Genomic DNA, 14,544 nt, shown 5'->3' with positions numbered 1-14,544 from the left:
TTTCAAACTTTGACGCCACATCACAGAATGAAGATCCCATTGGCCATTGGGCTTGTAATAAATGTACTGTGTGCCCCCAGTCCCTTGACGGAGTCGCATGAACTGATAATGTTGGCAAAATACATTCTGCCTCCTTTTATTCAGATTGCTCTACATCTCACGTTATATACATTATAATTTGTCCATGTAATAAAATTTATGTGGGAAGGACAAAACGATCTATCAGGACTAGATTAATTGAACATCGGAGCTGTTTAAATACCGGCAAAGTTACTGCTCCTATTGTACAGCACTGTCTAGAAAATAAACATGTATTTGGGGATCTGAGGTGGCGGGTCATCGACAGAATACATTTGTCGGTGAGGGGGGGGTGATCCCCAGAAGATATTAAATTATCGTGAACAGCGTTGGATTTTCTGTTTAAATAGTACACATCCTGTCGGACTCAAGGCAGCCATTGAATGGTATTTATTATAATTGCGTCCCAGCAACGAATGACATCATTTTACTTCTTGTCCTGGCGGCCACATTCATTGGCTGTTTTCCCTTTAAAAATGTATTTATTATTTATTTAAGAGCTTTTATATACAGATGTTCATGTACTGGTACATATCACGTCGGTTTACATAAAACCAAAGTAGGAAATTACATCGAACAATCGAACATTATGTCATACAAAAATGGCGCCAAAGCGGCCCCTCCGGTAGAGGAGAATCATTACGGGTCTAGAACATGTTGCTGCCATACCTCCACATCAGTTTCCATGATGTCATATTGTATGTACAGAATTCTTCACTGTTTACACTGTGGTGTTGCTAATATTGTCTTTTAAATTTATAGATACAATTTGCCCCTTGAAGAAGGCCATCAGATGCCGAAACACGGTCCGTGTTGGGGCCAGTCTCCATATTCTATTCTCACGACCTAGTCTCTGGCATTACCTCTAACAACGCAACACTTTAAGCTAAGTGTCAATGTGGCTATACTATATTGTGGTAATTGGATATTCACAGAGCCGACTTGGCAAAATGTCTGCAATGTTTGCACTACGATATTCACGCGAGCATATTGAAAAAAGAATGCTAAAATAAGACCTATGATTATACCACTGGTATAGTTATTATTTGTACTAACTAGCATGAAATTGTATGCCCTTGTATGAGGTCTTGACAAAAAAATCTTTTTTGTGTATTTACACTGGATGAACTTTATTATTACTTTGGGTTGATAGTCTTGTTTCTTGTCTGATTTTCAATTAGCTACTTCCCTTTAATCAATATATTGTGCGTGAGAGAATATATATTTTTCTCACAAAAATATAGGGAAAACATGGTGTATCTTTCCCTGCAGGTATACACTAAGATATACCATGAATGCCTCAGCTTTTCCTCTCCTCCCCCCAACATTCCAACTGGAAGTCGGAGGAAGCAAGAACACAAGGAGGCAGACCACTAGATTGCTGGGGTAAGCACAAGTCATTATTGTATAATCCCAACCCCAAAGTGAATAATTCACTGCCAATTGCAGTAGGGAGTTGCCCACCGAGATAGAGCCCTCGGACTGTTTGGAACATCTGAAACAGAGCGAATTCCCCAGGGAAGAAATCCAGAAATACTCCGCTAAGAGACAGGAAGCCGGGTTACTGCAAATGCAACCCCTGTTGAACAGGATTTCTTCACCGGCCGCAAAACCAGGGGAGGGCCAGGGGGATCTCGAAGCAGACTGCCAAGCACCTGGCTTAGGTATTAATGCCTCAGGCATGGCTGCAAATACTTCCCCCAAGGAAGCACACAGTCTAGTAATGAAACAATCATTGCATAAACTAGGACTCCCCTGTTGCGGGGTTCCTCAACCCTCAGCTCCCTCCAGCCATGGGTATGGTGATAGGTTGAAAGACAAACTTGCCAATTAGATGTACTAGAATCCTCCTCACTGAGGTAGGGTCCCACAGGCGAGAATGACTGGCCATAGTGGCCCATTGAGTTCAGCAGGTATCCAGGTGACTCCTGGATGGGAGAAACCATTAAGGTTCACCTGGGAGCTACTCTGGAAAGGCTACCTCACGAAATAGATTGGCTGTGTCTTAGAATGACCGGAGAGCGCTACCGCTCGACTGGCTCTCAGAGCTCGTAAGGAACAGAAAGCAACCACTAGTCAGAAGTAGAGACAACCCTTCCCTGGGAACGGAGAATGAGGGACACCCCTAGTAGGGTGTCGATAGGGGAACACATAAGGGTTGCCCTGGAACTCAGTCAAATCTACCCTTCCTGAAGGAAGAGGAGTAATGGGAATCAGGGTCTCCCAATCCCAAAAACTTTACAAGTCTCCATTTGAGAGTTGAGTTACAAACACTGATTGCGGAGGTTCAGAAATGACCAATCCACCACTGGCAGCTACCCTCAGAAGGGGTAGGCCACCACAATAGTCAACGTAGGAGCCCCAGCAAAAACAGTCCATCCACTGCTGCTGTTCCCCAGCCTCCCACCAATGCAAAGAATTGGGACTCTGGCTCAAAAATAAACATGCCAGGGACAGAGCTTCAGGGGCTTCTCCTCAAAAGGGGTCTGTGACATGGGAGGAGGTTGAAAGACATATTCCTCTTCTGAGGGAGGAGAGGACTCCCGACACTACCCTCCAGGTAGTTACTCCCTTTACGGTTAAAGAAGGAATGCAATCCCAGGGCAGACCTGTGGCACCTGTTGTGCTCGCCATGAGGGGAATTCACACACAGACACACCCATACAGTAGAGGGCACCTGGAAAAAGAGTCCTCCTCTGTAAAAACTTGCTGCCCAGTACTCATATAGTGGTATCCACTTGTTGGAGTAGGAGGCTACACGCTGCCAAAAGGCAAATAAGAGTGTGTGTGCGATGACTCCTTCCCCGCCAGCACTTTGCAGTGCAGAATTGATGAGGAGGCAGAGACTATGACGTGACGATGGCAGATCCCTGGCTTGGCTAGGAACTGCACAGACAAGGTGAATTTATTTATTTAGCCATTTTATATACCGTGACTCCAAATAAAGATCACAATGGTTTACAACATGAGGTACATATTGTACTTTGACTTAATGAGGTCAAACAGCATACATTAAAAAAACTGACATATACTTGGGATAAGGCATTTAGTCCAGAAGATAGATTCTTAATGCCTTTGTCCTTGAGGGTGCATGCTCTGTGTTCAGGTGATTTTAAGTTAGGTTACCGGCATTTTGAAATAACCATATTTTTAGGTCATGTTTGAATTTCTTTGTTTCTGGAATTAATCTTATGTTCTCAGGTAGAGAGTTCCATAGACTTGTGTCTGCTATTGAGAACATGCAGTCTCTTATTTCTATTAGGTAAGTATTCTGTAATGATGGCACAGTCTTTGTTTTGAGATTTTAATGATCTCTGTGGCCTGTATGATTGTACAGCTACATCTACCAAACCAGAGTTGTCAGAATGGATGGTTGTGTGTATTAATGTTAGGACTTTGTAGTTGATGCGGGATTGTACAAGTAGCCAAAGAAAAGCTATCAATGAATGGGATATGTGATCAAATTTCCTTGAACCTGTTAAGAGCCTAGTTGTGGCATTTTGTAATAGTCGTAGTTTTTTGTTTTTGTTTTTTTTAGAAAAGTTGGAAACTCCAAGTAGAAGTGAGTTACAGTAGTCTAAGTTTGAGAAGATGAGGGTCTACAGGACCGTGCAGAATTCTATGAGAGCCAGCAATGGTTTCAGTCTATGTAGTAAACAGTTTGAAATATACTGAGTTAATTTATTTATGTGCTTTTCCATTGTTAGATTCTCTTCAATCTGTTTACCTAAGTCCCGTATTTGAATGCCGCCTGCCATCGCCCGAGGAACTCTGAGTAGATGCCTTGACATATCCGAGTGCACGTTGCGCTCCACTGTCACAGTAACTCACAGTGGAGTGAACAGTGAGACAACGGTATCCCGGTGCACTGGGTATGGAATGGTGGTGCGTAGCATTCTACAGCATCACCCCCCTGTACCTGAGAACGCTCCAGGAGACTGGACACAGCCCCTGAAACTGCGTCGGAAATGGCTCACTCATTTCAGTCATGGAACGACAACAGTGAAGTCCATTCCAACAGATGGTGCCCATGGAGCCCTGTGGTTATGTCCCGCAGTATCTGACCAAATCCATTGGTGCCCACTGTGGTGACTGTGCTTCTGCCTGCAGGCTACTCTGGCATCCTGGGTACCGCCGGTCCATTGATGCCTTCAAGCACCAGGGGCTCTATCAGCGCCTCTGGGTGGTTGATGAGCATGGGCGCTATATACAGTCAAGCTGACCCTGGTTTGGTCAAGCACCATTGAAGCCCTGGGTGCCGTGTTTGGTGCCCTTGATGTGACCCTTTGTTGGTAAGCGCAATAGTGCTATGGAGTCCATAGCACTATCGCGCACTATGGACTCTTGCCAGCGGCAATGGACAATGATAGCCTCACTAGTACACGAATTCAGGTGGAGCCTCTGATGCCCCCTAATCCCAATGGCTCAGGGCCCCTGAGATCATCGGTATCCATGGTGCCCAACTGCCATAGCCTGTTGTGGGACAGCACGGTGCTCCTCAGAACCCCGTCGAGACACCGCCAAGATGCCCCAAGGGCACCGGACCGCTGTGCTTGGATGCTTCGGCGTACCAGGATGCCTTAAAATCCCTGTCACCCAAGGGCTCCAGTGACACTCTAGGGCTCTAAAGAGCCCCAGCAGACAACACCTCAAAGATGACCAAAGTGCTCAATGGCGATCCCAGAACCTCGTTGGTGGTGCTTGATATAGTTCAGAGTGGCAATAAAAGGCATCAGTAGCCAACACGCCCGATGGTATCAGGGTCATGTGCCTCAACGGCATCAAGGGCTGCCACGTACTAACACAGCATTGAGGGTGGCCACCAATGCACCTCAATTGAATCGAGGGCATCAGTGGCACTGCAGCCTCAAGGGCATTAAGGCATTGAGGGCGTCAACATCAAGGTTGGCCTTGACAGCATAAAGTGTAACCATGGCACTCAATGGCAGACGTGGTCCCCAGTGCTAGAGGTCTGTGCCACTACTCCACGACATCGAAGCCCAAGGTGTCGATGCCAGTGCATCGAGACTCCACATACATCGATGCCTACAGCACAGAAGGCCCTTATGGTATTGAGATCGGTCACACACCTCAATGACATCAAGGGCATCCCAGCACCTCTGCGTCAAGGGTGCCCATGTTGCTCAATGGCAATCCTGGTTCCTGACGCGGTCCTGACATCGATATGTCAAATCAACAGCGTGCTGGACACAGATGTGCACAGGTAACCGTTACTGGGCATGGCACCGAAGGAGCGGCAGCAAGCTGCTTGCCCAGGCTCTTGCTCACCCTCTCTCCCAGGGAGACTGCACTGCCATCACCGGCAAGCAAGAGAGAAGGCTAAGTCATCCAGGGCTCCTGCTCGTGGAGAGTAGTTCCTTTGAGTATGGGGAGGATGAGCTCTCCCCCCCACATACACAGTGTGATCCTCGATCTCTTTTCTCTCTGACCTCCATCGATGTCAATCAATCAGCCTATACAGATCACCCACGGACTACACTCAGTCAGTCCTGTCAGCTTTGAACAAAAGATACAAAAACAGACAGATCAAGGAGAGGACATATATACTAAACTGCAGGTACATTGTTTTGTTTTTTTCTGAAAAAGGGAAGAAATAGACTCTGCCAGACTGCACAGTGACTAAGGCCAATCGTGCAGCTGGCAGACAGAGGAGAGAGGAAAAAGGGGGAAAAGAAATAAAACTACAGTAATGTAAAGGAAAGAAAACAGCTGCAGCGCTAGAAAAATCACTTACAAAGACTGTGAGGAAGAGAGCAAAGCTGAATACCATGAGCACACGGCTCCCGCAACCACTGAGCGCCACCATAGAGAGAATGAGGGACTCTGTCTAGGGGGCAGGGTGATGACTAAAGCTGGACATGCTCAGTAGGGCATGTTTGAAAGTTCTAGATTCTTTGAGATCAAAGTTCCATGCAGGTCTCTATCCGATGATATCACCCATGTGTGAGCACTACTATCCTGCTTGTCCTCGGAGAAAGACTATTTTGTGTTGGAAGGATAGCTAATGAATAGGAAGAAATCCTAGTAGGAACTCAGTTAAAGAGACTGCTGAAGACAAAATTGGTACTACTCAATCCTGCCAAAAGTGTATTTTGTAACAACCTTTAAAAGAAAATAACTAAAATACAATAAACTAGTATCAAAGATTTTAACTCCTTTTAAGACATGTGGATAGGGACTGAGATATGTCCCAATTAAGTTGGTAAATTAACTGGTAATATTTTAAGCTAATAAAAATTTATCCTGCTGGATTAATGATGTACTAATCGATAAAATAAAATTCATTTAATATTAGAAACAGGGCTTTGCTATAGGAAAGCGGGCCAGAAATGCAGGTAGCTGGTGACCACAAGCATTAACCAATAGCAAGGCAGGTTTCAAAATACTTGATGTGCTGTCGTCTTCCAGAGATTTCATCTGCTATTCTCAAGGACTGCACACCAGGTTTTGAGGATTTCCCTAATGAAATCTACATGCTAACTCTTTCATGCATATTCATTAGGGATATCCCAAAAAGACCAATCAATATGCAACCCTCAAGAACTGGAGGTTCCCCTGCTCTACAGAAACAAAAAAGAAGGCATTAAAAATAGAGACATTTTAGCCACAGGGAAATGTGAGTCAGAGGTCTCTGAATGCTCTTTCATCTGTGGCAGGAATTTGAATGTAATTGGATGAAAGGTTCAAAAGTTATTGAGGGGAGGGTGATAGAAAGTGATCTTATAAGATCAGTTTACAAAAAAAAAAAAAAAAAAACTAGATTAAAAGCTATTCAAATGCATCAGTTTCTGTAACTGACTAGATTAATGCATTTCTTGTTGACGTCTTTTTACTAAGACGAGGTTAAAAAAATAACTAGAGGCCAAACTGGACAGCAAACGAAATACATATGAATTGAGGAAAATTTGTAGTAGGACTTCAGAATTGTTTTCCTAAAGAAATTCACAAACTTCTAAAACTCAAAGCATTCAACAATACTGCGAAAGGCACACTGGTCTCAATAGATCATCATCTCCCTCATACTCCCCTTCATATAGCTACCGTAATCATACTTTATTGATCTCTTGCACACCCATTTCCAAGCCCTCTTTTTTCTAGCCCCTTAACTATATGGAATAAACTTATTTAACGTGGAGTTTCACCATTATAATTTTCACTCCATCCCTTGTCATCTACAACAGAAAAATTTTAAGAGACTGGCATATGATGACAAGGTGTGAAGTGCTTTACCAGAAAAATTATAGTGGTGAAGCTCCATGTTTGATGCCTCAAAACTTTACACAAGTACCGATTGTTGTTGAATGCTAATCTAAACATTCACCCATGATTTTACGTTAGGTATTAACATTAATACATGGTATGTTTGCTCCTCTTTTGCTTTACATAAACTTATTCAAGACATCTAGACTTCAGACAATTGACTATTTTCAAAACTTCACTCTTTAAACTGGCTTTCATTAAACAGGTTCATATTCTTATTTATTTTAAGGTGCTCTGAACTAGCTGAATATATATAATGATAAATACATGAAAGAGTCCCTGAAGAATGCATGTCATACAAGTCCATACATATATTAAATGTAGAAATACAAAAACAGCATTTCTAGTATCAATGTCTTGGATACTATCACCTCAATTAACACACCAAAATCAATTAACATTTATTTAAAATAGACCAATATTTCAGAATAGCACTGAAAGCACACAGAACAAATCAGAACCTGAGAGATTAGGAGGATCAAAGTATTTGTTCAATCAAGGAATTGTCTTTACCTGACTGACTGAAGGCCAAACAAATCAATCAACTTTCAGGACCTTAGTTATATAAATATATATAAATAAAATTATTTGCATAAACAGGTGAGTGAGTCAAGAGGTAAAAAAAAAAAAAAAAGGGACAAGGGAGGTGTCTCCTCTGTCTCAATCAGCTGCGGAAAAGGGAGATCCCTAAAGTATTGACTGGTCTAGCAGGATAAGGAAACACCTCTCTGCATTGGGTGGGTAATTGCTAATGCCTTCATTAGCATTTGACTTACAAACCAGTTGTTAACCAGTATGTACATGTTTACATTCAAAACTCCTTCCAGCATTAGAAGAAAAGTTTGCACACAAAAATTATGCACACAATTGTGCTTAAAACTGTGCACTCTGCTGAATACACATTTTACATCAAGCCTTGAGGAAGGGAGTGTCAGCTCCTGAAAGCTAATCAAGAAATGTATTAGTAAGTCCAATGAAAAGGCATCAAGTTATATATATTTTGTTTTTGTTAATCTTTATATATCTGGGCATTCAAGTGGACTAACAACCACCACACTAGTCATGGAACTGTGATATGTCCAATAACACTAGCAACTGATACCCTTCTCCTCCTACCACAACCTCCCTATAACAGTCTGATTTAGCTCGATCCTCCTTAAACAGTAGGTTTTGCTATAATATTTTTCCAAGATCCTAGAATTTTAATGTTGCATCAAGCCGGATTTAGGTAGGTAATGGTGGTAACTACCTATGGTTTTACATTTTCTTAGGTGCGACAGCGCCACCAGTGCTTCCATGCCGTCAATCCATCCAGTCCCGCCAGCTTTGGCCCAACTGCAGCAGCAACATCGGTGAAAGGAAATTCAGCATGGAGCCTGCCAACTCTTGCACACTCACAGGCCGATGCAATAAAGTGCGCGCAAAAACGTGTATCAAACTGGACACACGTTCTTTGAAAATGAGCACAACCGTGATGCAACAGGCACATGAGCCGCTGCATTAAAAGAGATGCACTGGAGATAAATGTGCGTCCCTAGAGCATCCATGGCATCGGGCAGCCAGGAGATGTGGCTATGCATCGGTTTTCCTAACCTGCTCGCAGCCACGGGTTAGGAAAATGGACACTCAATTAATGGCAAGATCTTTTTCTCATGCTGCTTCCTGTAGTTCCTCCTCCTTAGTACTGACCCGATATTAAGTAGGAGGAACCACAGGAAGCAGTATTTTGGGCTTTTTCTGTGGCTTTATGGGGCATTTTTCAGACAGATCGGAGCATGTAAAGACTTGACATCAGCCCTGGGGGTGGTGATAAGTTTTCTGCATTAAAACGTGCGCATTGGGTGCACAGTGAATTTTTGCATCGGGGGTAATAGCTATAGCCTCATCTACATGCGATAAGCGCTATTAGCTACGCGCTGGTTTGGACAAGCTAATTCCCTTATTGCATCGGATGTTTGCCTAGCGCAGGGGTCAGGAACCCATGGCTCGCGAGCCAGATAAGGCTCTTTTGATGGCTGCATCTGGCTCGCAGACAAATCTAAATCAGTGTGTCGCCACACTTTCCAGTCCCCCGCTGACCCAGCTGCTCCCCGGTCCTCCTCTGCCCGGGCTTAAAATGCTGTCAGCCCGGGCGGAACGCTGCAGAATAACTGGAGTCGGCGGCACCGGCATGCTCTCTTCTTCCCGCCCCCGCGGCCCGGAAGAGGAAGTGGTGAGCATCGGGTGCGTGCGCGGGAAGAAGAGACACGCTAGTGTGGTCAGCGTCGGTCCGACGAAAAGAAGACTGTGCAGCGCGGCTTGGAGGAAAATAAAGAAGAGCTTCAACTGCGGCCGATGGGACTTCTCCTCCGCGAGGGCTGAAAATGAAGGAGGTTAGCGTTGGGAGGAGGCTGCTGCTGCCGCAAGTTCCCGGGGTGGGGGAGAGAGAGAGTGAATGAGCGAGCAAGCATGTGTGTTTGAGATCCTGTGTATGTGAGTGAGAGATTGCATGTATGTGAATGATTGAGAGCCTGTATATGTGAAAGAGAGTATGTCTGTGATTGAGAGCCTGCCTGTGAGAGAGAGAGCATGAATGTAAGTTTACGATTGGGAACCTGTATGTGTAAGTTTGTGATTGAAAACCTGTTTGTGTGAAAGAGTATGTGTGTATGATTGAGATCCTTTGTGTGTGAGAGAGATCATGTGTATGTATGATTAAGAACCTGTGTGTATAAGTAAGAGAGAGCATGTGTGTCTGTGTGTGATTGAGAGCTGGTTTAGGTGATGGAGCATGCGAGTATGTGATTGAGAGCCTGTGTGTAAATGAGAGAAAGAGAGGACATGTTTGTAAGCATGTGAATGAGAGTCTGTGTGTGAGAGAAAAAGACAGCATGTATTTATGTGATTGAAAGCCTGTGTGTGTGTGTGTGTAAGCGTGAAAAAAGACAGCATGTGTGTAAATGTGTAATTAAGAGCCTATATAAGTGAGAAAGAAAAAGCATGTGTATATGTGAGTGACTGAGAGCATGTGTGTATAGGTGTGAAATTGAGAGCCAGTGTGAGAGAGAGCGCTGGTATGTGACAGAGAGGAGAAAGTTCCAAGCAAACCACCCCTCCTCCTGCTAATTCAGAACAATCTCAGGACACCTGGATATCAAACGTTCCCAGGTATGCAGAGCAAAAAAAATTTTTGTATCATTTTTCATTACTGGGTCTTTGTGTCTGCTATTTTGAAATATTTTGTTGGTATCTGGAAATTTTTTATATGAGTTTTTAATTATTGGATATTCCACTCATCAGCTGTTTCGAAATATGTTCTTTTTGTTAGTACAGTTTTACTGCTGATGATTTTATATTTCTTGATTTGTTTTATAAAGATGGGTGATGTTTCTTTTTTCCTTTGTTACACTGCATACAGAGACTCTGGCTTGTTGCAGTTTCCAATTCAGTTTTTTCTACATGCTTCTAGTTATGTGTTTTGGTCTCTTTATTCTATGTTAGGTGAGGGTCAGCACGTGATTCAGGTGAGGTTTTCTGCTGGCATGTAGGACTCTATAGCAGCCTGACTTGGTCCGTTTTCCTAATAAGAGATGTATTGGTGTCTTAAGGCCTGGTGTAATATTTTCAGAGACTTATTGTACTTTAAAAGTGTGATCTTACATAAAATGCACACATTTACTTGTATTTAGTTTTAAACATATTGTATGGCTCTCATGGAATTACATTTTAAAATATGTGGCGTTCATGGCTCTCTCAGCCAAAAAGGTTCCTGACCCCTGGCCTAGCGTGTCCAAAACGCACATCCAAGCACTCAATCTGTGCGCTAGGCTCAGCGCAGAGGCCCTGCTCTTCCTCCTGCACATGCTTTTTTTTTTTTTTTTCTATGGAAATCCTCTGAGTACATGATGGCTGGCAGGCCCCATGCTAAGTTTCCTTCCTCAAAGTTGCTGCTGTCATCAGGCCAGCACTTTTATAAAGGACAGCAGGGTTCCCTTCCCAATTTCCTATGGGTGCCCACAAGTTAAAGTTAGCCCTGCTTTGCATTACTAGTATACCAGGTATTTTCGGAAAGTCTGGGAGAGTTATTGAACAAAGCCATTCTTTGACTTGGTAGTCTCCCTTAAATCCATGTAAACATTAATTCTTAATGCTCGAAATTTAACTCCCCCCTCCAAAGAAACATAAAGATCCTGGAGTGTTAAGTCTATGGGGCTGAACCATGGTGCAGGGCTCCTGTATTCAGGGCTTATGTGCAGAACACATTTATTTATTTATTTAAAAGTTTTATATACCGACCTTCATAGTAAATAACCATATCAGATCGGTTTACAATAAACAAGAATAACTGGGGTAGCAATTCAAGTAAACAAAAGGTAAACAATAGGTAGGAATGATGTTTTATATACACATTTTATTCACAGAAATCATGTTTTTATGCATGCTAAACAATTTTTTGTGTGTATTGTCAGAATAACATGCTTTTTTTTTTTTTTTTGTAAACTCCCAATATATTAGCATACCATCAGGTTACTGCATCAGAAGCTAAATCTTTTCTGCTCATGTTTCATTAAATCAGGCCCTCAGGGAAGTCAAACTTGAGGAAGAGAGTATTAGCTCCCAAAACTAATCAAGAAATGTATTAATTTTAACCTCAAAAAAAGTATTACCTTATATAAATTGTTTACTTTTTTGGTTTTAATTTCTTAACTTTTATTTCTATAATGAAATATAAATAGGACTGAAAGTACTTTGTGTTACATTTACTACAATGCACATTTCATGTGATTTACTAAATTGATATCTTGTGGTTTGGTAGTATTAAAAATGGATAAATCTTTGTAAGCCATTATCTATAAAATGGGTTAAAAGTTTGTTTACATATATACATTTGTCACATCTCAATCTTCTGGTATTTAGCACTCCCCAGTGTGAAAAATATCTCTCCTTGATAGCAATTACTTCTTTGATCTCTGGGGACAGTGAAATCTATTCTCTCTTCCTTCAGTCAAAAAAACTTAAAGCACAAAAGTCAAATCATCAAAACGTTTCCTCAGAAACAGGAAAAGAAATGGTATGAACAAAAAGTATGGTTAATGATGCATTATCTTTTCCACAGATGCTGAAAAAAAAACATTTCACTAGACAACAAACCCACTCTTGTAATTTTGTCCGTGCTCATAATGTGCTCTTATGCGAGAAGAGCAAGACCACAGATCTCAATCATTCAATTTAAGATCTACAAACAAGTACAACTATATATCCACTACTAATCCAAATGTAAACAATCAAACCGGCTAAAAAGACAATATTTCACATTGCTAATTATTTTTGTAGTGCTAGCCACCAAACCTGTTATGCAACACATATGTCTGGACTAATATAGCATCTTAGGGAAGTGTGCTAAACTATTTACTCATTTGCTAATGAATATAGGACTTAGAACTGGAGGCTCTGATATCGTCTCCGCTGGGATAAAATCAATTTTACAGATGTAGACCTTTCTACAATAATTTTAAAGATACATAATAATGTTCCTGTATGATCTGCAGTCCTGCGCCGTAAAAGTAGGTTATGTTTTGCTCGTCTCCCTCTTCTGGTCACAGAAAGAAAAAAAAAAATAAATAAACTATTGGCCCCGAAAACACGCCACAAGACAGTAAAAAAGAAACTATAACCCGACGTCATGCGTGTTCGCCACCAGGCACGATCCTATCGACTAGTTATTTTCACTACCTGCATTCCTAAAACGAAACAGACGTTGTCGTCGTCGTCGTCCCCCCCCGATAAAAAAAAAAAAAAACCAAAAAACTCCGTGAAAGGATGATTCGTTTAATCAAGGAAACTAGGGGACTCGAAACCTCAACCTTTCCAATCCGAACCGGAGTTCATGGATATGGTGCGTCAACTATATTTACTCACTCACTAGGGACTATCCCGGGTTCACACGCAAGTAGACCTAATCCTCCTACACGCACACCCCCTTCCTGCACTGCGGAGGCCTCGTCCCCTGCCTCGACAGGGACTCGCAGCATCACCACCTATAAACCCAAATCCGCGTCTGCACCACGCCAAGAGGAGGTGTGGCGGGATAACTGCACCCCCAAGCATGCACAGACGCTACCACGAGCGGGATTCTCACGCGTCTCGGGCTGAAGAGACGAATCAGGAGTGGTGGAGGAGGAGGGAAGGCAACACACACATACCCCCTCCCCCAAAAAAAAAAAAAATCCGGATTGTCGCCACAGCGGCGGGTACTCACCGCGGACAGGGCAGCTCCAGCCTCTGGGCTTCCTCCACGCTCACACCCCTTCGCAGCGGCCACGACTCAGCGCCGCCGGGGGTCTCAGAGCGCGGCTTTGCTGCTGCTGCTGCGGCGGCGGATCTGCATCTACGGCTAGCGCGGCCTCCCCTCGGGTGACAGGAGGAGCAGCAGCAGCAACAACAATGCTCCCACAAATAGACGGCTTCCCCACCAAATAAGACTACTTTTTACATTTAGACAAGTGTTCTTTTTTTTATTATTATTATTATTTTTCGTGCAGCGACTTCTTCACCGTGCTGTCGCCGACGAGGAGCCACAACTCTCTCCTCACTTCCCACATTCGGCTCTGGCCGCCACCGCGGAAAGGCGAGGGGGCGGTGTTCCGTGCATGCGCACCGACACGCTGACGTCACGGTGAGAGCCAGCCAATTGCGGCTTCTGCTCGCGCAGTGACGCACACTACTGCTGCTGCGCATGCGTTCCCCGGCGCTACTGTCAGAAGTAGAGGCTGTGTGTATCAACGTTCTTCCTGGCAGTAGAGCGTCGGGCATGATTTCTGTTTTGAAATAACGCTGGGCTTGCATAAAATAACTTGCGTGGGGTAAGAAACCTTTACTCACCTTTATTGCAGAGAGTAGTAGTGTTCTTTTTTTTTTTTTTGCATGATCCGTATGAATGTGCATCCGGTGCTGTCGGAGAAGGAAAGCTCCGGTCAGGGATGGAAGGCCCGAGGCGTTGGAGAAGGACCGGGTTGGGAAATGGAGAAGATGCTGTAAGAACAGCGGGATCGGAGTCACTTTGAATGAGCGCTGGGCGCTGAGGTGAACCAGTGTTTGGTTCTTGCGCTCACGATGATGGAATGAACACATCTGCCTATTGGAGGGTCTGCTGTCCAGCGGGTGCAAAGGAGTGTCTCAGGGCCGGTGCAAGGATATTAGGCGCCC

General features: G+C 43.5%; 1 protein-coding gene across 4 annotated transcripts in view; it reads right to left on the bottom strand.

The window, feature by feature from the left end:
• Nucleotides 1–13,950, bottom strand: part of JAK2 (Janus kinase 2) — a 419,848-nt gene extending 405,898 nt beyond the window's left edge. Inside the window, exon 1 of one of the 4 annotated variants that reach the window (XM_029613659.1) lies at nt 13,598–13,950. Coding sequence is in view for 1 of the 4 variants with exons in the window: in XM_029613636.1 (XP_029469496.1) it covers nt 13,262–13,370 (109 nt within the window). In the remaining 3 variants the exon portion in view is untranslated. Of the gene's footprint in view, nt 1–13,257; nt 13,456–13,597 lie in introns of those variants that run through there. The other 3 variants (XM_029613675.1, XM_029613636.1, XM_029613667.1) reach the window with 3 other exon arrangements.
• Between the last annotated feature and the right edge of the window lie 594 nt (nt 13,951–14,544).

This window comes from Rhinatrema bivittatum, chromosome 1, assembly GCF_901001135.1.
Source record: "Rhinatrema bivittatum chromosome 1, aRhiBiv1.1, whole genome shotgun sequence".
Lineage (NCBI taxonomy): Eukaryota > Metazoa > Chordata > Amphibia > Gymnophiona > Rhinatrematidae > Rhinatrema > Rhinatrema bivittatum.
Note: the sequence above shows the minus strand (reverse complement) of the source record. Positions and strands in the feature narration are given on the sequence as shown.